We start from the raw sequence: 24,955 nt of genomic DNA, 5'->3' as shown, positions 1-24,955 counted from the left end.
CTTAATTCTGTCAACCTCCAACACTGGGTGAGGCAGAGAGCCCAAGAGCAGGCCTGTAGCCTGTACTGTCAGCTTAAGGAAGTTGGTCCCAGTTTTCTGTCCTTGGGGCTTGTTAACAAGACCCAGTAGGAGAGGTTGGCTTGGGCACATTCCTCAGGAGGAAGATCAGCCTTTCCTGATCAGAACAATGGGCAGCGATGTTGGAACCTTCTGAGGAGGTTGCAGATACTGTTTGCTGATCTGGGTGGTGGTTATATTAGTAATTGCAAATGTAAATTATCATAGAACCATATCTGTGGTTAAGATTTATTCATTTGTCTTTAAGTTATGCCTCAGTGAAAAATAAGGGGTGGGGGAATAAATCACTGTCCCTCAATGTTCACAACCTGTGAACAGGGACACTATTATATTTTGTTCAAGTCAATAAACCCTTTGACCAGATGGATCAATGGGAGTTGGAAGCATATATGTGTCTTTTATGTGCACTCCCCCCCATCATCTCATACATTCCTGAAGCAGGGTCCTGGCCCCTGACCAGTACCTATTCCCCTTAAGGAATTATCTTTGCCATTTTCTTAGGTCAGCAGAGTGAAGTCAGCTGGTTTAGAAGACAAGAGGCTTTTGTGCGATTCCCCTTCATTAAGGACCTCTGCCTAGGGACTCCTGTCAAGATCTTCCCTCTGGTGACCCTGAGGCCAGTCCTGTGGGGCCCCCTAGGTTGAACATGGTAACTGCAGCCACCTTACCCCAGCAGTAGCCTGGGCCATTTCTGCATTCTTTCTTTGTTCTGCCCTGTTTGAAGCATATTCTTTCCCAGAATTTGACTTCTTCTGCCATTAAACTGCTCTTGGTGACTTTAGCTGAATTTTTGATGAGGCTAGGCTGGAAGAAGCTTCAGGGAATGAAACAGATATTTTCCTAGGCAATCGCCCTAGGCGTGGGGATGGGTTTAAGCAGAGTTGTGGGCCCTCACCCTTCCTTTCCCTAAAGGAGAAAAAGAGGCAGCACCTGGGACTCCTGGCGGTGGTATTCACAGAGGCCTTGACTCTAAGTAACTTAAAAGAGGAGGGGATTTGGCCTGGTCAGCGCTCTAGTCCCGGAAGCTAGTAGCTGTTGCTTCTGAAGTGAAAATTGACAGGATTGAGAGATAAAGGTGACCCTTTTAGTCAGTGGCCTGTGGGACAGGGTTATTTATGGTGTTTCTGATCCGGCAGTTTCAGAATTCTGGTGACTTATTTTCTTTTTCTTTTTTCCTCCCTCTTCACATGTCGTACACCACCACATCTCATACTCTCACTGTCAGATCTCAGCCTTAAAAAAATACTTGCACACATAAACAGAAACCCTTTGTTGGTGTTCCTAAACTCCCAAAGAATCAGTTGTCATAGCAACGGCTGCCACACACACATTTTATCATTTGAGGTTCCCATCAGGTTTCCCTCCCATCAAGCAGCAACAGCCAACACTGCTATTAAACAAACTATTAATATATTTTTATAGCCTCTCGGCAGTTTTTAAGTAAATTGTATTTGCTTCCACCTTCAGGTATAATTAGTCAGGCCCCATAAATACGGTGATGTTTATGAAGAGGCTGATGGTATTGATTTGCCTTTAGTCTTGCTTATTAGTGGATCCACTATGTGGAACACACAGAGATTTGGGGGGTTTCTCTGAATACAACATGGGATGCCTTAATTTTATTTTCTGAGATTTTTGGCATTTCTCATCATTGTCTTTGTTTTACCTGATGGTTTTAGCACACTCATTTTTTAAGAACTAGGTATGAGTGAAAGGCCTAGGAGATTTGAGTACTTAATTATTAACCAACTGTTTGGTATAATATTTAACTAACTAATCTGGACAATTACGTAATATCCTTCTTTCAAAATTAGACCATGTGAACACTAATAACCAACTAGATTAGATATGAATTTTTTTCATTGTTAAGATGCTTGGAAAAGTTGTAGGATTTATTTGAACTTAGTGTGTCAAATAAAAGTCTGGCCTTCTGAAACCAAATCCATACATGTCAGTCACCCTTAACTCAGGGCTGTGGAGGAAGGCAGTGGTCAGGTTGATCTGTGGCCCCCAGCTAGCTACTTGTGAAGGGCATTCCTTTCCCTGCCCTGGTTCATCCCTTGCTCACAACACAAACACTGCAATGTTAGTGACTGCTATGGCTGCGGAAAGGAATGGGGTGTAACCTCTTCAGAGTTGGCTTGTGATGTGCCTCCAAAGTCTTTCCAGTCTAACTCCCCCCTTCTCTCAGGTCCCAGAGATGGGGCAGTAGGTGTTACGCCAGGCCTGGCCGTAATGCGTGCCAGTTTCCAACAGCAAGGTTCAAGGCCTGGGCTCAAGCCAGACCAGTCCCTTGCCAGCTGTGTGCTTGGGCAAACTACCTAACTTCTCAGAAGCTCATTTCCCCCCTCTGTACCATAGAGATAGTACTCTCCCATTAAACTTTAATTAAATGAGATGTATGTTAATTTAATGTATGTCATTTAATAAAATGATAATGTCTCTCTTTGGCAATAAAGAGTATGGACTCAACAATGACCATTGTTTTAATTATAATATAATAGTAGATGATATGGAAAGCCTGCTTTCCCCATGGTTTTTGCCACACTTTGAAATAACTTTTTTTTAAGAAACTGTCTCAAAAACCCTTTGGTAGAGCTATTCTCCCATCCCATCTCTCTACCCTCCGAAAAGGGGGATTTTTAAGTTGCAGTAAAACACATAAACATAAAACTCATCTTTTAAGCCATTTGCAAGTACATAATTCAGTGACATTTTGTGCATTCATGATCTTGTGTGACTATCACCATGATCTATTTCCAGAACATTTTAATCACCCTAAAAGGAAACCCCATAGCCATTAAGCAGTGTAACTTACTCCCCAAGTACCCCAACCCTGGGAACCTATGTCTTTGCCCACTGTAGATATTTCCTATAAATAGAAACATACAAAATGAGACCTTTTGTGTCTGGCTTCTTTCATTAAGTGTGATATTTTCAAGGTTGATCCATGTTATAGTATGTATCTGTAATGCATTCTTTTTTAATTCCCAAATAACATTCCTTCCTATGGCTTATAAGAAATTTATTTTTCACAGTTCTAGAGGCTGGAAATCCAAGATCAGGGTGTCAGCATTGTTTAGTGAGGGCCCTCTTATGGTTTCAGACTTCTCTTTGTGTCTTTAATTGATGGAAGATGTTTGGGAGGTTTCTTGTATAACAGCTTTGATCCCATTCATGAGGGCTCTTGCCTTAGGAACTGAGCACCTCTCAGGATGTCCCTCCTCCTATTACTAGCACACTGGGTATTAGGATTTCAGCATAAGAATTTAGGAGAACACGTGCTTTCAGACCACAGTATATACCACATTTAGTTTATCCATTCATCAGATGATCCACATTTGGATTGAGCCTTCCTTTGGCCCTTGTGAATAGCATTGCTGTGAACATTCTTGTATCAGTTTTTGTTTGAATACCTGCTTTCAGTTCTTTGGGATATATACCTAAGAGTAGAGCTGTTAGATCATATAATGAGTCTTTTTGAGAAACTACTAAACTCTCTTCCTCTATGGCTGCACCATTTTACATTCCTACCAGCAATGCCTGAGGATTTAAATTCTGTCCAACACTTATTGTCTGTTTTGGTTGTTTATTTGTTTGTTTATAACTAGCATAGTAGATGTGAAGTGCTATCTTGTGGTTTGAGATGGATTCTTTTTAAGTTTATTTTTGTTTTTACTTAATTCATTTATTTGCTTGAGTTTACTCATATGGTATTTGTCTTTGTCCAGCCAACTTATTTCACTAAACATAATGTCCTCTAGGTCCAAGGGATGATTTTTATAACACTACTTTTTTATGTGTCTGGACTCAAATTATCTTAATAATGTTTTTAAGGCTGTCCTATTGTAAAGTTATATGAAGAACCACATAGACATAATCTCCAATAAAAGATAAATGTAAAGGATCTTTTCTTTCATAGACCCTGCTATAGCTAAGCACCATGGTCCTGTGATCTGTGCTGGAGATAAACTGCTTGCAGACAGTCAATTGCTAATTATAAATGAGGCTTCCAACCTCTAATTACTTTTTCTTTTCTTTTAGGGATTTCCTCTGGATCATCCAAAATGCTTTTAAAACATACTGGATAATTGCGGAGACACTGCCCAAGTGGGACATCCATATTCTCTGCCCTGCTGTCTTCTGATGACATTTTGACAAGTTGGAGGCCAAGTTATCACTGCAAATGATGAGTGATGAAAAAAGCCTTGGGGTGTCCCAAAAGTTGGTCTCACCTTCAAGGAGCACAAGTAGCTGCTCCTCCAAGCAAGGAAGTCGACAGGTAACATTTTACTAATACAAATTTAAATCACCAAGAAATGTGGACATTTACTTGGGAAATCCTTCTTTTAGGAACATTTGTTTTCAGTTCTATCTTAATTGTTAGTCATGTTAATTATATGAAAAGAGTAAATTTTAGATAATTTCAGTGTTGTTAGTGCCTGCCAGATGGGAAAAACTGTATTTGGCTCTTTGCATTATTTTATTCAATTCTTGCCACTGTCTTCCAACACAAATATTAATATCCCTATTTTCTCTGTAAGGAAGCTGAGTCAGACCAATTGAGTTACGTGCCCAGGGATACACAACCAGTAAGTCACAGAGCAAGAAACCAAAGTTGAGTCTGACTCAGGAACCCACATTTTGCCTTATACCTGACTAACCAAAACCGAAACAAAACAAAAAACAATCACATTTCCAGTATTTATAATATTCTTCTGCCTCCTCTTCCTTCTCTTTATTAAACCTTTTATGGCAGCTTCTAACCACAGAGTTCCCTGTTTGTGACTTTGAGTGTCACCTGATTTCCTTTTCTAATGGATGAGGGAACTGAATCAACACAGATTGGTCAAAAGGAATTAAGTAGGAAGAAGAAAGAACTGAAACAAAGGACCAAGTAATTAATTCCTAAATAGTTTTCAGCTAATTATATGTTGTTTCTTGGTTTCCTTTCTAATAAATCTCTGTTGGCAGAATTTGCTGGTTTTAGATCAATGGCAGTGAATGCACATTAATCATTATAATTCATCCACTTTCAGTTGAGTAGAGAGAGAGTGGGCAGATGGGTTTACAACCAAAGTGATCTCTGAGCCTTTTCTGGAACTGTTGTCTGAGTTGGCATAGCCATGGGAAGCACTGGCCTAAGAATTGGCCCAGAGTCCTTCGTTCCAGATTTGGGAGCAACAATCAGTCACCTCCCACCTCAGGCATGTCCACACACTTGGGACACACAGTCACAGGGCTCTGTTCCTGGGACAGGGAGCTTGCCACCCCACAATGCCTCTTTATCTCATTTGAATCTACAACTCCAGACAAATTACTTTTTGCTACAGGTCTGACATTTGGGGAGACCTCCAAGATCTCCCTGGGGGTCAGGAAAAAGAACCTTTTCAGCATTGCCTTCACTTCTTTCTAGGACTTAAAATAAATGAATAAAATTAGTCCTTGGCTAATGCAGCATGGCTCCCTGGGAGTTCTAGTTTCATGAGAGTAGCTATGTCCAATGCTCTTTGTCAGCTTTCCATGGGGGTATTTCTTTCCCTAAACCCAAATTCTGGTTGGGATTAGAGCTGAATATATTATCTTTCCCATACCTTATGCTTTTACAGAGTCTACTGCTATGTTCTCCTTGGATAGAAAAGAATAGATTCATTTAAGCAGGTGCTTATAATACCAATAGGAACTGGAGCAGTGCAGTGAATATCTGTATTGATTACTACAGAAACTTTTTTGATGTGTTATTTGAAATTGATTGATTTGGTTTCACGGAGCATTCTCTGGAGTTACATCATAAAGAGTAAGAGGGATGTGCTTGATGCCTCAGCTTTTTCTGACAGAGTGGTTGGTCATTCAGTCATTCATTCAACAAAAATTTGAGGCATCAAGCCTCATGACTCTTAGGGAAAATAGCCCTATCCAGCAGGTTCTTATTGCTAAATATAGTCACGATCCTGTGTTTCCAAGGACTTCATTGGAAAGTGCAAGTTAAACACATAAAATTTTAAGATTTGTATAATAAATTTAATTTGAGGAATGCAAAAATATAACTGATGAAAAAAGCTATGCAACAACTGACTTGTTTTTAAAGCTCCAGGTTAAAGTCATTTTCAGATTGTTCTATTCATTTCATTTTATCTGATGTTGATTTTATTAGCCATCTTTCTTAGCGCTGGTTTTTCTCACTTGCTTTGGAATTACAGTGTAGAGCTTCATCTCAAGTTTGTTTTCCTCACACTCTTTCTATGTAATCACCCTGCCCTGTAGGGATTCACTGTTACCTACTTCTTACTTCTGAAGATCCCTGGTGACAGGTCTAGATTTGTAGCTAGGGGCTTTCATTCCATGACAATGCGAGACTATACAAGATCAAGCACTAGGCCATCATGTAGCATGACCCAGGTTCTGATCGAGAGGTTGTATCTGCCTCCTGCCCACTCCCTGAATAAGCAGGTTTTCAAAGCTCCCTTCCAGTGCATTTTGGTGCTTTTCCAGAGATATTTTTACTCCCATTAGCCACAGAAGGACTCCTGCACACCTGTCAATAGCAGGCTTTGCATTTATGTTTTATATCTGATTCATGAAGATATTTAAACTTACTTTCAAATCACACTAACCCCCCCCCCAAATGCTGCATGTTTATAGTTTGTGTATTTTGTTATATCTGAAGTGGGGATAGTGGTGGAGAGGGGACACAAAATGTACAAATTTATAATCCTGGTTGAAAGACTTTATCTTCATAACTCATTTTTCTTTAAGTTCTCATTCAACATTGTCAGGAATCAAATCACCTTGCAGAAAACTCCCAACAAAAGGGAATTCTAAGTCAATCTTTGCTTCAAGTTTCTTCCCCACCCTAGGCTTTAATGCAGCTCTACCTTTAATTAGATGGATCCATATGAAACCATTTTACCCTTTTGAATTTTGTGATTCTCTTAGAGAGGATATTCATTTATTGCTTTAATACTTTGGAAAAGATCTTTATAGAAATAGCATGTGCCCCCTGTAGATCATTATCAAGGTACATGCAATCTATGTGAATTACAATACTTTACTTTTAAATGGCTGCTGATATATAAAATGAAGCCTGAGGATGATCCTTGGCTGTGAATGTCACTGGTGACACTGAGTGGTTTTCATGGAGTGGTGGATGAGAAACATTGATTAGAGCCTATTCATGAGAGAATAGGAACAGAGAAAGAGGGTACCCCAGTTCCACTAAGTCCCCAGACAGGACTTGAGAGAGACATCACAAATGTTTTATTTTGGGAGCATTGAGCTTGGCTAATGCTGTACTTAACACTGGCCTCTCTCCCCACGTGGATAACTTTCTTTTGATTAATTCATTGCTTGATAGAGTGTATGCTTCTTTGAGTACTAGACCCTGTTTACATATCCTTTTAACTCTCCAAGCACCTAGCACAGGGTTTCCTTTGCCCTGGGCAGATGCAAATGATTGGATTCAATTTACTGATGGCCAGAACAAATATCCCTCCATTAGAGCAAGTTAGAAGTATGCATGGGGGATGGGTACAAAAAGCCCATAAATTTCTCAGTTTCCTCACTCCAGTGACTTACTGTGAGGATCTTAAAAAATGAACAAAGGTCTCTCTGCTGAGTCTCTTTTGGCAAATGATGAAATTCCTAAATGCTTTGTATAATTATGGTCTCTGAATTGGAAAGTATAGAACAGAAGTATAGACTGGCTTTGATGAAACTGACTTGTATTCATGTTGGCTCTGCCTTTTGCTAGCTGTGCCATTCTATTTAAAACCTCAGGGTCTCAGGTTTTTTTTTTAATTTAAATTTTATTTTTATATTCCCCATACAATTGCAACCCCCTTATTTTGACCCCAATCCCGCCTTTCCCTGCCCCCCACCCTCCATAGTGTGTCTCTGGTTCATAGTTGTTTGTTGATTTTGATATTTTCTTTCTTATAGTTATTCTTTTTCCTGGACCCTTATTTAAGTTTTCTAGATTCCTGCTATGAGTGAGACCATCCGGTGTTTTTCTTTTTCTTTCTGGCTTATTTCGCTGAGCATGATCCCTTCCAGCGCCATCCATGTTGCTGCAAATTGCATGTGTTTATCTTTTTTGAATGCTGAGTAATATTCCATGGTATATATGTACCACATCTTCTTGATCCAGTCATCTATTTTTGGGCATTTGGGCTGTTTCCAAAGCTTAGCTATTATAAATAGTGCTGCTGTAACAGGGTGGTCCCCAGGAAAGGGGGAGGTTCCCTGCCCCACCCAAGGGAGGGTGGAGCTGAGCAGGAAGAGGAGAAGCAGAAGAAGAGACTGAGGAAGGAAGCAGGATGGAGCCAGGAGACCTGGAGGAGGCACATGGAGCCTAGAGACACGTGAAGAAGCTGCGCTTGTCTTTTGGTGGTGGATGGGGTGACACAGATGTGGGTGAGACCCATGGGGAGGTGACAATGGTAGCTTTTATCTTGATGTTGATTTTGCTCTTTTCCTTCCGGGCTTGTTTGGTTGTTTCTGACTCTTTTCTGTGGGTCCCCACTGGAAGATGCTTTAGACTTGTGGCAGGCTTTGGGGCCTTGCTCTGGGCCAATCCCATATGGATGGAGTTTTACCCACGAGGGGATGGGTAACTTTGGGTGCTTCATTTAGAAACTAGACTCTTTGCCTTACCTGTATTGTTTCCTAGTTTTTATTAAAGTTCCTTCCCATTAAAGTGTCATATGTTTTGTGTTGATGCGGCGGATGGCAGAACCCATTTAGAATAGGCAGGTTTGCGGGGTTTGGGCTGCCCCTCTCCCTGTCCTATAACACTGCTATAAACATAGGGGTGCAGGTGCTCTTTGGAATTGATGTTTCTATGTCCTTTGGGTAAATATCTAGGAGTGGAATTGCTGGATCATATGGAAGCTCTATGTTTAGTAGGTCCAGAAATCTCCACACAGCTCTCCGTAGTGGTTGGACCAGTTTGCACACCCACCAACAGTGCAGGAGAGTTCCTTTTTCTCCACAACCTCGTTTTTTTAGCTGTTAAACTGGTAAGTGTGCTTACTTTTGAGAACTACAGGAAATAATCAATAGAAAGGACCTAGGCTAACTCATGGCATACTTTTGGTAAAAGTGTACTAAATAAATGAATGAACAGGCATCTGGTTTAGGCAAGAAATATCAGTATGCACAAAACTCTGTAGATATATTAAGTAGATTAAGGGATATCTAAGTGGGAGAGAGAATTGCTATTTCAAAACTTGCAAAATATGAGTAATTGCAGTTTCTTCTTGTCTTTTTCCCACTGCCCCCATATATTTCCTGCCTAGAACTTTCAAAGTAACACATTACAGAAGCCAAATTGAGCTAAAGATGAATGAATAGGGTTTTGTCTTTATTGAAAGAGTCCTATATGACCTAAGTTCTACTTCTTCAACCAATATATAGTGAGAACCCATTATTAAAAGACCCTGGCAGGGAGATAGGAAGCTACAAAGGTGGGGGGCAGCTGAACAAACCACTACAAATAAGAAATCAGCTCTGGGAAGCCTGTGGGTTGTAAAGAGAGCATGCCCTCTGTTCTTTTCCTGTGGGTGGCTAGCATATGCTCTATAAGTCAGCAATCAAAAAGTGAATCCCGCTAAAACATTTGACCATTGCTTTCTCATGATCGCAGGAGAGTAACTGGAGAGATCTATTGCTAGGTAGGTCTCCATACAAATATGCAGTTTGCTCTCGTCACCCTTCTGTCCATGGGCTAAACTAAGGTGGCCTTTGAGCTCTCCCAAGGTCACCTGATGAGTGTTTATTTATGCAGCCTATTAGATTATGCTGCTCTCCAGGGAACAGGCTGGCTGGGCTCAGTGCCAGCCCCCATAAGACCTTAGAACTGAATGGAGGAGATTTTGCCAAGAAGTGAAAAGTGAATTAAAGTTATAGTGCTCTGTTGTTTGTAATTTCAGCTGTCCAGATAGGTAGGTGTTGAAAATACTCAGTTTTATTTATTTCTTTTAACTCCTCATATCTTTAGAGACACTATGATTTACCAGCTGCCTTTCGTAAGTATTGGTTATATAAACACCATTAGTTCGGAAGACAGGTCTTGGGAAGGTCATGACTGTGTCATACTGTTCTCTGATGGTCACCAAAGAGGAGAGGCATGGAGCAATAACGCAAATGGCCTGAGTGTAAATCTTGGGCTGTTTATAAACTATTTGACTTGTGACAAATTATTTAACCCCTCTGTGTCTTAGTTTCTTATAAGGTTGTACTGATTAGTTAGAAGAGAGTCTGTGCACTTTGAGTGCTACTGTAAGTGTTTGATGCATAAACCATTCACCTTCTATAAGCAGGAGTCCTCAGTACCACAAGGTGACTGCTTCCCTGCTCCACCCTTTCAGCTCTGCGGTGTGTGGTATGAGGCAGTCGGACAACTGGACTACTGTCTAAACTCAGAGAGACAGCAAGGGAAGGTAGAAGTTAACAATCTACCCATAGCATCTTTCTAGCTCATAATGTCCTTTCCTGCTATCCTTTGGAGTTTCTAGACAACCCAGTCAGCCATGTTGTTTTCTATACTTTAGAAAGGAAATATGGTCCTGAGATATTAACTGACATGCTTGGAGCAACTCAGCTAATACATGCAGGAGCCAGGCAACCATCTACATGGAGAATACTGAGTTTCTTGAGATGCTAGAAACTTTCTTTGGAAGTTCATTAAATTCTATGCACCTTATGAACAAAAGATTGCTATTTAAACAAACCTCTACATGCTGATTCCACTATGAACAGAGGGATAAAAATAACATGGATGCACAAAGTGGCCTTAAGGATCCTTGAGGTCTCTTTATTGGAAGTTGTTTTTTTCTGGTGGACCCAATGGAGAAAGCCAACTAATATAGAAAATTAATATGTTTTTGCCTGAATTTTCCAGATTCTCATTTTCTGGGCCTTTTATTTCTTACCTCCCACCCTTTGGTCATCCCAATGGTTGTGACAGTATATGCTGAAAGGAGGAAGAACAAAGACACGAGACTCAATTCTCAACACAATTCCACCTTGAGTAAGCTTGTAAAGAAAAAGCAAACATTTGCTGTGGGAAGAGGTTACAATTTGAGTTAAAATGACATACTTGAGTTTTCAGGGCTTCTTTGTTACTTTCCAGCCCACAAGTGATAAACTGTCAGCTACATTCCACACTCCGAAGAGCAAGAGAAACTGAACTGCTAAACCACTTCTGGAAGATGTAAAACAAACTATACTTTCTTTAATGCCAGAATAACAAATATATTTCAGTGGATTTTAGAAATACTGCTTTGATGGAAACTACATGGGGTGCCATAAGAAAATAAATGTATTATTTTTTCATGGCTGGTATTGACACTAGTGCAGGATCTAGGAAAGCATAACCCTGTTCCAAATGCTTTTGTTGAGAGCACAACTTACTGACTGCAGTAAACTGGAATTTTCTCTAGAAGTTATAGAGACAAATGTGAACTGAACAATTAATTTTCCTAGGGAAGGTACATTCAAGTACTTTAGTGATATGATGATATTATTATGGAGGCCGAGAAATGACAGTTTAAGACCTAGGAAAGAGACAAACCTGAAAACTTCCCTAAAATAATCTTACATCTCTCTGTGGAACTTTAAACCTCAGCCCTAACATCAAGTTCAGCTGCATCTCCCTTGACACCTTTACATAAACCGCATCACAACCAAAATCCCCTCTGTTCCCTCTCAGGGTGGGTCACATTTCTGTCACATCTCTGGCCTAGTTGTCTCTCTTGCCCTGCACAGTGGTACACCCAATGTATATCTACATCCTAATGCTGGGAATGGTACCTTACTTGGGAAAAGGGTCTTTGCAAATATGATTAATTTAAGGGTCTTGAGATGAGGAGGTGATCCTTAATTATCCAGGTTAACCCTAAATTCAATGACCACTGCCCATTAAAAAATAGATGGAGGAAAAGACAGACATAGAGAAGAATACAGTGTGAAAATGGAGGCAGAGATTGGAGTGAACATGGGTATAGGCCAAGGAATACCAATAACCTCCAGAAACTGGGAGAAGTAAGAAATGCTCATAAATATTGAATGTCTGTGTTCCCCCAAAATCATATGTTGAAGCCCTATCCCTCAGTGTGATCCTGTTTAGAGATGGAACCTTGGGAAGTAGTTAAGTTTAGATGAAGTCTTGAGGGTGGTGCCCATATAGTGCCCTTAGAAAAGGAGGAAAGACATCAGAGTCCTCTCAATGAAAACTCATGAAAGAAATGCCATGTGAGCACACAGCAAAAACACAGATGTCCTAAGGCTAAAAAACGTTTTTGTCAGGAACGGAGTCCATCAGCACCTTGGGCTCCTCATCATTGTCTACCTAGTTTGTGGAATTTTGTTATAGCAGCTCAAGATACAACAAGCACGTTCTCTCCTAGAGCCACTAGAATGTGTGTGGCACTGCTAACACCTTGATTTTGGACATTTGGACTCCAGAACTGTAAAAGGATAAATTTCTTTTGTTTAAAGCCACCAAGTTTGTGGTAATTTTTCAGGGGATCATCAGGAAACTAATAACACTCTGTATTAGTTAGAAACTAATACACTCATTTTTTCTTCAAGTGCCCTCAGCTCAGGTCCTTACTCTAAGGTGGATATAGCCCATGGTGATTGTACCAGCCTATGAAAGGAGCCCACAGCAGGCTTGCTGGAATTGTATTTCAGCACTATTCCAGCCTTTCTGGAAATTCCATTCTTCATTTACAAGTTTTCAAACTTATGATGTGTGTATTTTTAATGAATATTAACTTCTTGAAGCCAGTACTTGGTATCACATCCCTGTGTCCCCAGTATTTGTTGGTAATCCACACCATTGAGTAAGGACTGTTCTATTCAAATAGAAGCTCAATTATGAGCTGGAATATAGCCTACTTACCAAGAAAATCATTCCTTCTTTGATTCATAAGGCTCTCTAGGATCCTAACCTACCACTAGGTTCTCACTATGAGAACCAGTTATTCTTGCATAGTATTGTACAGAAAAGGAAATCACTAGATGATTTGGATGAGGGAAAAAACGTTTATTGTGCTAAACTTCTGCCACTTAGTTCTATGATTTAAATCATACATGCATTAAGTTGCCAGACTGTGTCTCTACTTTAATTGCATATTTCAATTAGCTCTGAAAAAAAAGTTTTGAGTGCACTGTAAGAGATAACACTGTTATCAGCTAGCTTCATCCAGCAACAAATTGGGTTTTCTTGAGGAGATATGAATGCCCTGTAATTGGAGTGTGAAAAAGTTCTGTCTGAATACAGTCTGTGAATCTCTCCAGAGCCCAGAAACAAAAAGGCAGAGCTCTACAATATACTAAAGTAAGTGTGATTTAAAAAAAAATACATATATAATGGAGATAAAATACAGGTTTTCTCTGCTATCCAAAAATAGAACATTTCTCTTTGCTGTGATTTGGTAGCTTTTGGGGGGATTCTTGGAATGCTTAGACATTTTTTAGTATAAATTAATGTAATAATGTTCCCAGACCCAAAAAATAACCTGCAAAATCATCCCAACTTGGAATGTTCTACTTGCAGATTACAAGGGAAACTTGTATTAGAAGAGCTAAAAGTGAAAAACAAAGAGTCTCCCCACCTTCACCCTTTCTGGGTGAAGGCTCACACAGGAATCTGTATTGGAGAGTTTCCCAATCATCATGTGGCAGTTGCCCGTGCGTGGCAAGTTAACCCAGGATCTCCTCCACAGAGCTGCCCTGCCTCTGTGGAAACAGGGTCATTCTTAGAAAGGGGCAGTGGATAGGCCATTAAGTTGGAATCAAAAGGTCTGGGTCCTGGTCTTTGGAGCTCCTGTGCTCATTTTTGTGACCCTATGGAAATGATATAGCTTAGATTCATCATCTCTAAAATGGAGGAGCTGGCTATGTAATTACCACATTTTCTTTCAAAGTTTAAGCTTTAAAAGAAATATTCCCTGACTCTATGGGGCAAAAAAAAAAAAAAATCATTACAGTATACCTTGAAAAAAACTCCAGAAGAGACTCTTGAGTCCTTTGGCGCACAGGTATCCTGTCACCTTGGCTAAGGTGCAGCATATTAGGCGCTGGAATGTGCTGTGAGAGAGTCTCGCTCTGTGTGGGAGAGGTGTAGGTGGCCTGGGACGGACTCTGATATACTTGCAGGTGATCTTGTGTACACTGAGCAGAAAGGGTCTATGTGCGGCCTCTAGAATCAGCCACAAAGGGGATCTACCACTTAATAGTTTTCAAGTTTAAATGAAGATAATATTTTCATTAGTGAATCACCGTGACGCACTTAGAAGGTATTCAATTCAAAAATAGTTGTTACTTTTACTACTATAATCAATATCAGAAGAACAGCTACAAAATTCTCCCACTGCCGCCTCCAGTGTCGCTGCATGACCTGAGTAGAATGACATTTATCAGTTGGGTGTCTCTATTTTTAAATGGTAGCTTCGGCTCTTAAGTGCAGAGCATTACAGAGAAAAAATGCATAGCTGATGGTGTCCACACCCTTAAAAGGCTTGCATGGGATTAGGGGGTATTTAACAAATATTGATATCCTATAAATCTATTTAAGGAATGTAAAAAGATGCCAGTGTAATTACAGCCATAAGTGCTGAGCAAGTGATTGCCAGACTAGAAATAATCATTCTGTGTGCATTAAATGTTTTTACTAAATCTATTTGAATTATAAATCCATCTGTGGTCAACACAATTGGAAAGAATTTTCCTCTTACTTGGAAAGCCAAGGTGGGAATGAGCTCTGGTGAGCCACCAACAAAGCTGATGACTCATGTTTCTCCCCGTTGCCTGAATCAACTCCTGGTACTGACTCTCCTTTCCTTTTGCTCACCTCTCGTGCTTTCTCAAGGGTTCACCCCAAAGATTGAGTCCCTATTTTCCCAATACCTGGGTAATTAAGGCATCAATGCTTTCGGTCTATGACTAGCCAAGTAATTAAGACTCAAAATGTTTTGGGGCTTTGAGTCATGTGGGTTGTGTCTTCCCCACCCCTGCTGTGGGGTTGTGAGCTGTATCTCTATGTGTGAAGGGCGGGGACACTCGTAGTTGGTAAATCATAATGGCTACTCTCCGCATGTCCTTCAGAATCTTCAACCACTTTTTTTTTTTTAAAGATTTATTTATTTATACAAGCACTGGGTACAGTCAGAAGCGTGGGAGGGTGAGAGAATTTACCAGAGCCAGAGAATTCACCAGAGAATTCACCAGAGAATTCACCAGGGAGCAGAACAGGCAGAAGGACCGAAGTACACTGCTGAGGGAAGCAGCGGGCGGCAGGAGAGGACTGTGCGCTATGTGGGACCCTCCTCCGGTGGCCTGGGAGCAGCCGGGGATCGAACTGGCGCTGCAGAGGCTGCGGGAAGCTTCGCAACCCAGCGCTCAACCGCTGTGCCACCGGGGAGGCCCCAACCACCTTTTTTCTTTAACCTTTCTCTTAGATCCTAAGGCCGGAGATTATACCTGAGGTTACTAAAGTGAAGCTAACACTACTGGGGTTTTTTGTTTGTTTTCTTGTGTTTCAGGAGACTTTACCAGGTAATACTTTATTTTATTATTGTGGTGAAGACACTTAAAACAAGATCTACCATCTTAACACATGATTAATTGCCCGGTGCTGTGCTGCCACGAGCACCATACCGTGAACAGATCTGTATAGGGATTCGTCTTGCTTAACTAAAATGTTATACCCATTTAATGTGACATGAGTTTATAAGGGATCCCATAGCTCATTTATTCTGACCCTCTTCCAAGTGTAGGAATAGTCTCTGCAGCACCTCTGTGCCCTGAGCAAAATAAGAAGTCACATCTCAATTCTCCTAGGACTGGGTCTCCTAGGATGTGGCTTCTCTAAGAGGGCTGGTGTTCTACTGGCAGGAGGCTTACCTTCAGGGGGAGAAGATCAGGTCATGTGTCAGACCCAACAAACTGAAATCTGCAATGTTCACAAGATTTTCAGTGACTAATTTGCACATTAAAGTACATTTTGAGAAGCATGACATTAGATCACATATACAACCACACACACACACACACACACACACTCACACACTATTTGTCCTTTTATTCGTGATTGCTATCAGACTGCTGGTGTTTGGAAAATCTTAGATGAGAAAGAAACAATTAACAGGAAGCAACAATTGCAACTCTCAGTGATTGAAAAATCCCACCAGAGTTTAGTTGACATCAGAGAAATCTGTTACTAACTGGAATTCTAATGGCATGTATTCCACATATCTGGGGGTTCTTGGAGATCACAAATACCTTTTAAAATCATTAAAGATACATTAAGTTATGCTCCACAGTTCTAATGTGGGGTATACTGCCTTGTGGTTTTTAAAAACTAGACTTAATTAATAATCAAAATAACCCACTCTCTGAGTCATGCCAGATAGAGGCAGCCACACAACTTCCTTCAACAACACGGCTCAGCTGCTGGAAATATGAAAATTTAGGTTGTTTTCTACTTCTGACATCTCCACATGAGCAGTGACTGAGAGTCCAGCATTTGAAAGGTGCAGTTGAAACAGCTGTGCTGAAGGGAAATGCTTTCAATTCCTGCACTCAGCAATATGGAAATGAACTCTGCCAGCTCATGAGAATGAATAAATGCTTAGCTGCCTTTCCAACCACAAAGCAGCTTTCTATTTTTGGCACTTTTTAGACATTCAGTAAAATAGACTGAATTTAATGCTGGATGACAGTGCCAGACTGTCTTCAGTTAAAGTTAACTGAAAACTTTAGAAGGCTGCTTCCCCTACACCCTGTCATGTTTTTCTCTCCAGCTGATGTTCATGGTGAGCTTTAAGCCTCCCACTGGGTGCATCATCAGCCCGGCTGTGTTGGGGCTAAGTCAGCAGCGCCTTGTGCTCCTTGCATAAGAGCACCCTGTACTCTGTGTCTCAGGACATTCACCTCAAGGTGCATGTCCTATTTCAGGGTCACCAGGTGTGTGAAGCTTAGAGGAGCCACTCCCCGAACCCAGTGCCTTTAATTAAGGGAAATTGACATCTGAATGTCCATTCTTTTCTGTCCAAGTACCAATTCACTACATTCCAGTACATGCGTGATTAAAGTCCTCACCTCGAGGGCTCTGTGGGGCCCTTATATGTCATCCCCACTTCCCCACTCCTCAGAGGAATTCATTTGATAGACATTTATTTAGGGCTCCTATATTTCAGGTAGTGAGAATATAAGAAATGGCCCCCAGAATCCACATTCTAGTTAGGGAAACAGATGATGCAAGTGAAGTTTGTGTAAGTGCCGAAGAGAGAATTTCTGTCTCGAGGAGGCGGCTTGGGGCTAAAAGAGAATTCACCATGCTGGGAAGTATATGGAGCAGACATTCCAGACATAAAAAAATGAATTAACAAGACAAGGCAGCATTAAAATGCACAGGCTGACTTCCTGCCAGTTCAGTGGGCTACAAGATAGGAGACCTGGAGCTCTGAGCCTATCCCAGCCCTGGCTCACTATCCATAACCTCTGTCAGTTGCTTCAGGGTCTTGGTCTCTTCCAGGATTTATCCACTGCTATCTCCCCAACCCCCTTCCTATGGCATTTACTCCTGGCTCATCATAAGATACTGAAATTACAGTGCAATAGACAATATGCTATAATATGTCCCGTAATGATTAAAGATGGAGGTTCTGCAGTCACGTGGCTTTATAGTGTTGAGGAAGTATCTAATTCTCTTTTTAAGTTTCCACATTCAAAACATAAGGATAGTGGGGGGCAAAATCCCTCCCCACCCCCAGTTGAGAATCATCTATATCATATGTATTGACATTGTAATGACCCTGACTTGAGGGCAATTGAGATAAAGCAACTTAATATTAGCAATTAAAAAACAACCCTGTATGTGAAGGTATAAATAGACATGTGACAGGCAAGGACAGATAGAAACCTGACTGCTGAGAGGCCCCTGCTGAATGAGAGTTACTAGATGGTCCTTATTACATGCCTCTGAGAAGTGGTATAAATATAGGCAACAAATTTGAGGCAATTTGAGGTGTTTTGGACTCCATGTCCATAGTCCTGAACTCTAGATTTTGGTGAGCCATCTAGTACTCTTGCTCTGAGAAGTGGCCCTCGGTTCTCTACAGAGATACAGACCCCAGAAACTCCAGACTGGTCCCTTGAGCTCTGTGTTGCCAGTCTTCAGAAGTTTGCCAAGAAGCTTGTAACCTTCCCCCACTTTAGTTTCAACTGAAATGTATACTTTTATTTTTGTCATGTGGATTTCCACAATAAATTCATACTGTGATCATTTGCAAAAAAAATAAATAAATAAAAATAAATTTCATCCCAAATAAAAGAAAAGTCAGATACTATTATCTCTACCCTCATAAGATTGTGCAAAACCTAAGTACAACGATATATGTATTGTGTGCTCACTGCTACCTGACTGATAGTAGATGTTAGCTATTATCATGGCTTTATTAATTTGTGGGAAATATTTATTCATATTTCCTATGCACTATTAAATAGTGAGCAAGACAGAAAAAATAGTGAGCAAGACAGAAAAAGCCCCTGCTTTTGAGGCAGAAATTGTCCTCTAATCATTTTAGCTTATTATTGCTTTGACTGTTTTATCTGCATACTGTTTCAGGGGACTCTACTGGATATTTCTTGAGGTGCTGTGCTTTTGTGTTTTAAATGATAGGCTATGGAAGCAATGATACAGCTTTTCACCTTTCTGTTAACCCACTATACAGGACCATTTACTTGGTTTGAGAACTTTATTTTCTTGGTTTGAGACCTCAACAATCAATTTACCCAGGAGAACTCATTTGTTTCCAACTATATGCTTAGCTCTTTGCCAGGGCTCTAAGCAAGTTGAAAAGGTGGTCAACTAATATTTGTAGAGAAAAGACCAAAGATTTTGGGATAAAAGTGAAAAGAAATTAATGATTTAATTAAAAACTAAATTTTAATCTGGTAATTGACAGTGATTCTACTCTAGTTTACAGGCTTTTATGATTGATAAGGTTTTGACAATTTAGGAATTTCATACATGGAAGGAGAAACTGAACTAAAATCTTGAAAGATTTGCATGGCTGGAGAAGATTAAGAGAAATTTCTGGAAGCTTGGAACAATATATGGAAGTGAAAATGAAGATAAACATTACACTGTATTCACTTTATGTTGCAACAATAGGACATAAGAGGACCCCATAAATGCTTATAGAAATGGGAGTCTCAGGAGAATAGGTTTGATGAGAAAGATACACATTTTGAAGAAGAAACCAACAGGATTTACTTACAGGAAAATAATCAAGCCTTTACAGTTTCAAAGTGATTTCTCAACCCTGTCTCCTGCTGGTGTTCCTTGTCAAAGAATCTGTGCCAGGTTCAGCCACAGTTCTTTACTCTGTCATACCAATATTCTTATGATGGCCAATATTTTAGTGATCCCTCTGCTCTCCTCAAATGAAATTCATTACAATTTCAATATATTTGCATAGATGATTTTGAAAATATCAACATAATGCTTTATTGTAATTAAAGGAAATTTCAAAGAAGGGAGTTAATGTTAAATATATCAATATATAAAAACGCAGACATGACCACAGCAGAGATGTAAAGGAGTAGTCAGATATGCAGGCAGTAATCCAGACCCATAATGGTGTGTTGTGTTAGTAACTCACAGAGCACAGGTGACATACCCTTCAGATGTGATTCTCCAAAATGGTGGGTGACACTTGGTAAAGTCCCAGACAGAATGAAGTACCAATTTCCCTAAGTTATTCAGTAATTGCTTTCCCAAGAGAACTCACAACTGAGTATATAAAAACCATGCAAAACTACTTTGCTATGTAATTGATACAGCGTTAAGTTCTGTGCTCAAGAAAATATAAATAGGTGTCACAACTAAGATGTCCATTAGCACTTTGGAAAGTCTTGCAGGATGTGGGATCGCTTTTTCATTGTGCAGGATTGAGGCAATGCTGGACATCTTTTATCTCTGTCCCCCAGTCATTAGATGCCAAAAGTAATATCCCCATCACTGTGACAACCAAGAGTGCCTACACTATCCACAGCCTCCACTTGAGCAGCACCTTCCATCCTGAGAACCGCTGGATGTTGGTTCTTAGGTGTCAGCCACGTGACTCAATGGTGGTGACAGACTGGAAAGCTGGCAGGGGGAGGCTCTGGATGTGTCAGCCCAGAAAAGTGTTGGCTGCAGTGTTTTCTTCTTCACTCTGGGAGAGCCTTTAATTTCTTATATACTTCAAATTTGGCTTTTCCTTCCTGGTGACAGTTTCAAGTTTTGAGCCCAGGTAGAAGACAGACTGAGGGAAAAAAGATGCTTTTATTTTTTTTTAGGGATAAATATAAACCTTTTTTGACTAAGAACCAACCAGTCCACTCTAATTCCCTGCCCTCTCTAATGGATCATAGGTAGGAATTATTTTGTCTCAAGATTTTAAGAGAAATCTAGTTCTAACATGAATCCTTGAAACATTTCTTTCTAAAGATTTTTTTATTTACACAAGAACTGGGGTACAGGGTGTGAGGGGTGAGAGGATTCACCAGAGACAGAGCAGGGAGCAGAACAGGCAGACGGACTGAAAACACTGCTGAGGCGAGCAGCGGGTGAGACAGGAGAGGTCTGCCGCGCCAATCCTTGAAACATTTTTGAAACTTAATTCTTGTTTCCTTTAAATTACAGGTCTGATCTCATTCCAGTTTTTTTCGGTTTTGTAAAGTATGCAATAATGTCTAATCCATCTTGGTATTTGCATTTTGCAGAACTGGATTTATTGGGCAGATGTGCCTGATTGTCTAGTATTAGCACTCTGCATGTTGCCTTCTGCTTAGGAGACTTAAAACAAACAACTCAAAGGGCCTGATTCCCTGAGAGTACCCTCCAGAAGATTTTAAACCTTAGATTTTCGTTTAAACATGATGGTATACACACACCCTTCTTTCACAAATATAAATGTGCTGTATTAATTTGTAAGTAGTCGTTTGGCCCACAGATATTGAGTATACCTCACATGCATGCCAATTTATGATATTCCAAGAATATAAGTCTGTTTTCAGCCTTATTCCAGGAAAATGTTTATCAGTTTGTCAATCAAATGCATACTAGTAGCAAATCAGTCAACATAAAATCTTGGCCAGAAAACATGTTTGTCTCTTGAAGACATTTCTGCACACCTATTTTCATTGCAGCATAATTCACTTTAGCCAAAACATGTAAACAACCCAAGAGCCTGTAGGAGCTCATAAATGGATAAAGAAATATGTATATACACAAATATATGTAAATACAATGTAATAGTAATCAACCATAAAAATGACAGAAATTCTGCCTTTTGTGACATGAATGGACCTTGAAGACATTATACTGAAGTGAAATCACTGAGATAGAAAAAGACAAATACTGTTTGTTCTCACTTATATGTGGAATCTAAAAAAACTGAATTCATAGGGAAAGAGAAGAATAGTTGACTTACAGGGATGGGGGCTGTGGGTTGAGACAGGGGAGGTATTGGTCAAATGGTACAAACTCCCAACTCTAAGAATAGGTTCTGAACATCTAATGGACCGCTGGGTGCTACAGATACAATGCCATACTATGTACTTGAACATTGGCAAGAGAGTAACTTATTATCACTACACAATAAAGGGATGGAGGTGTATGGAATTGTCACATTAATTGTAACAACGATTTGCACTTCTTCAAAATTGCAAACATCTCTATAGAGCAATAATTAGTCCCCCCAAGAAGTTTTTGTAACAACAGAAAGGATTGGGGGTTGAGGGGGGGGACCCGGCAAAATTTCTGGAAAAAGAGTATGAAAGTATTTGTTGCCAAATATTGGTGCTTTTTGATGCTTCAAAATTTCTAACATTTGAATGCCTGTATTTGAATATATTAATTTGCAGCTCATTCTTTATTTTGACCAAATTGTCATGCTTATCAACATGTATCCAGTCTCATACTTTTCAGCCAATGCTTAAGCTAATATCCCAGCTCCTGCCTCCAGCTTCCATCCTGGTACCTGTAGCTTTGGATAAAATTCAGGCTGAAATCTAGTGGTAAATAAGAAGTAGCTGTGATGTTGTCAAAGGGAACCAAAATAGAACCTACAGAAAAATCTTTACCTTTAGCTCTGGTTGTCAATGCTCAAGCACCAAAAATTGCAACATTCCCCTCTAAGAGACAGCTTTAAAAAGAAAATCAAATTTGTTGTACTAAATTATAACATTGCATCTCTAAAGTCCAGGAGCCATCCAGAAATTAAATGGGAATATCTTCCCAGCAAATCCAGCCAGGCTCACCATCACGGATGGGTTCACTAATGGGATAAAGTGCTTCTTAACATTATGTTTGTTTGTTTCTTTAAAGACAGCCATTTAGAATGTACTCTTTCCTTGCAACAGGACAGCTGGGAAGTGGTGGAAGGACTGAGAGGAGAGATGAATTACACCCAGGAGCCGCCAGTTCAGAAAGGATTTTTGCTGAAAAAGAGGAAATGGCCCTTGAAAGGCTGGCACAAGGTAAGACATTGGCCTCGGCCTCTTCTGTGCCCCCACTCCACCCCACTTGGTGCTTGACTCTGGGTGCTTACATTTAATTTGAAGTTGAAAATTGAGACCTCTGGAAGGATTCTTAAATGAACTATCTTAAGGAATGAATACTTTCTCCCCCACAGAGATTCTTCTATCTGGACAAAGGAATCTTGAAATACGCCAAGAGCCAAACTGATGTAAGTCTTCCTATTTCCACATACTGCTGGAGAGTCCTGAAGGGCTAATTGCTATCAGCTTTCGGGTGTGATAGTGCACATTGGGGAATGACCTTTCTCTGAACTGGAGACCTCAGAGGGGTTATAGTGTCTGCACATTGGACAGCAGAGCCTGCTCCTCTCTGTCCCAGTTCTGGGTAGTAAGTGGCTCAGTTTACTCCCAAGTAGAGGTGGGGAAGCGAGGCACCTCTCAGTATCCTCTGGGTATCCAGGAGTCTATTCTCTTAGGGTTGTGCTGAGGGGTTCTCTAGGTGGGAGAAGACAACATCTTTGCAATGAGATCACTGGAACAATACATAAGGCAAGTGTCTCTCCACAGTGACTGGGGGGGCTCGATGGAGAAGCCCTTGGAGGAGGTGAGGTGACGTTCCCCTTTGCATTAACACTAGGCTGACAGTCGTGAGGGCTCTGAGTACTAGCCCTGCCGCTTTCATGGGGTCCTTTTCTCACCTGGCGCTATTCTCCTCCTTCCTCTCTCTCCTTGCCTCTCATAATACACATCTAGTAAGGCAGCAGGTGGAAAACTTGGCATCGTGCCTGACCTTCAGTAACCTGCCTTCACTTCCGCCCCACTCCTCTTTTTAAATCACTTCTAAGTGAATGGAGACACGAGAAGCAAATTCAGTGGGAGGCAGTGTGGTGTTAACGTGGATTCACTGCTGTGGGAGTTTGTCTGTGGGACTTATTTCTGGCTTCCTTAGTGTGGTGTAAACTGCTGGTTATGTGACTCTGTACCTCAGTCTCTTCACCTGTAAAATGGAGAAAGTGCTCCTGCCTCAGAGGTTAGTTAAGATAATGCATGTGCTGCCCATCAGTCAGTGCTGGCTCATGCTAAGCGCTCAGTCAGTCATAGTTCTGTGTTTGCTGTTGGTGGAAGGTGAGGCCGAGGAAAGGAGTGTCAAGGATGCTACCGCTATTTTTAAACCCCGGTTCTCAAGCAGCCCTCGTGTGTCCCTGCAGATAGAGAGAGAGAAGCTGCATGGCTGCATTGATGTCGGGCTCTCGGTGATGTCTGTGAAAAAGTCGTCAAAATGCATCGACCTGGATACCGAGGAGCACATCTACCACCTGAAGGTGAGACAGCTTCCCGGGCCTGGCTCCCACGGCACAGCTCCTTTCTGTTGTACTGTTGGTGGCGCTTTTGAGTATTTAAAAACATCCAGCTAAGACAGAGCTTTTCACTAGGAAAGTACTTCTAATGGACACCGTTGATATTTGGATGAGACAGTTCTTCACCTTGCAGGACTCCTCTGAAACTTAGCATCCTTGTCCCTGCTTTTCCCCCCAAATGCCCCTCCCTGTGACTGTGACAGTAATCAAGGGTGACTCGTGCAGTGCCATCTTTACTGAAGAAACTTTTACCACGGGTTAAAATATGTTGCCTGAAATAGGATACCATATTTAGTCAGTCTTAAAGTTTCACTAATTTTATAGGATTCATTTTAAATTCCCCCATTACAGTGAATGTCCGGGATTTTTTTCCCCTAAAATATGACCTCCAAATAGAACCTCTCACAACTGCATAACTATTCTCTTCTGCCCTCTCCTACAAGCGACATAAAGGTGCTCTATGAAAGCGCTTTGAGACCAGCTCTTGTTCACATCTTCACCTGGCTGGGTCAGGTGCCCTTTAGCAAATTATTTAATCCCTGAAACTCTTAGTTTTCTCACTGCCCTCCACTCCCCAATGGGAGTCGTTATATTGCTCATCTTGCCTGGCTGCTGTAGAAAACTTGGCATAATGCCCAGCCCACAGTAAGCTCATAAATGCAGCTATTGTATATAATAATTAGGTTGTATCCAAATGTTAGGCAAATAACTTGGGGTTTTGGGAGTGGGAGCTGAGGGTTGGGGTAAAAAAGCAAGATATATGGGCTACATGTGTTTTGTTTTTTTTTTAATTGAGATAGCATTGGTCTACAAGACCGTATATGATTCAGGAGTATAGGTTTATACCTCTTCTGATGTATGTCACCACACCTTGCTATCAAAGCACCCACAATCCTTTACTCTAGACCACTGGGTCTCCTCCCTGCTTTTGTCCCACACTCTGTCTCCCTCCTTCTCTAGTAGCCTCAATTCTACTGTCATAT

General features: G+C 40.7%; 1 protein-coding gene across 4 annotated transcripts in view; it reads left to right on the top strand.

Annotated features, from left to right (window-relative positions):
* Positions 1 to 4,264: 4,264 nt before the first annotated feature.
* Positions 4,265 to 24,955, top strand: part of OSBPL3 (oxysterol binding protein like 3) — a gene marked incomplete at both ends in the record, with an annotated part of 85,993 nt that continues 65,302 nt past the window's right edge. For all 4 annotated transcript variants that reach the window (XM_084229917.1, XM_084229915.1, XM_084229916.1 and 1 more), the window contains 4 exons: positions 4,265 to 4,360; positions 22,498 to 22,614; positions 22,770 to 22,823; positions 23,823 to 23,936. In XM_084229917.1, the coding sequence (XP_084086043.1) occupies positions 4,265 to 4,360; positions 22,498 to 22,614; positions 22,770 to 22,823; positions 23,823 to 23,936 (381 nt within the window). The remainder of the gene's footprint in view (positions 4,361 to 22,497; positions 22,615 to 22,769; positions 22,824 to 23,822; positions 23,937 to 24,955) is intronic.

This window comes from Talpa europaea (assembly GCF_964194135.1).
Source record: "Talpa europaea genome assembly, chromosome: 3".
Lineage (NCBI taxonomy): Eukaryota > Metazoa > Chordata > Mammalia > Eulipotyphla > Talpidae > Talpa > Talpa europaea.
Note: the sequence above shows the minus strand (reverse complement) of the source record. Positions and strands in the feature narration are given on the sequence as shown.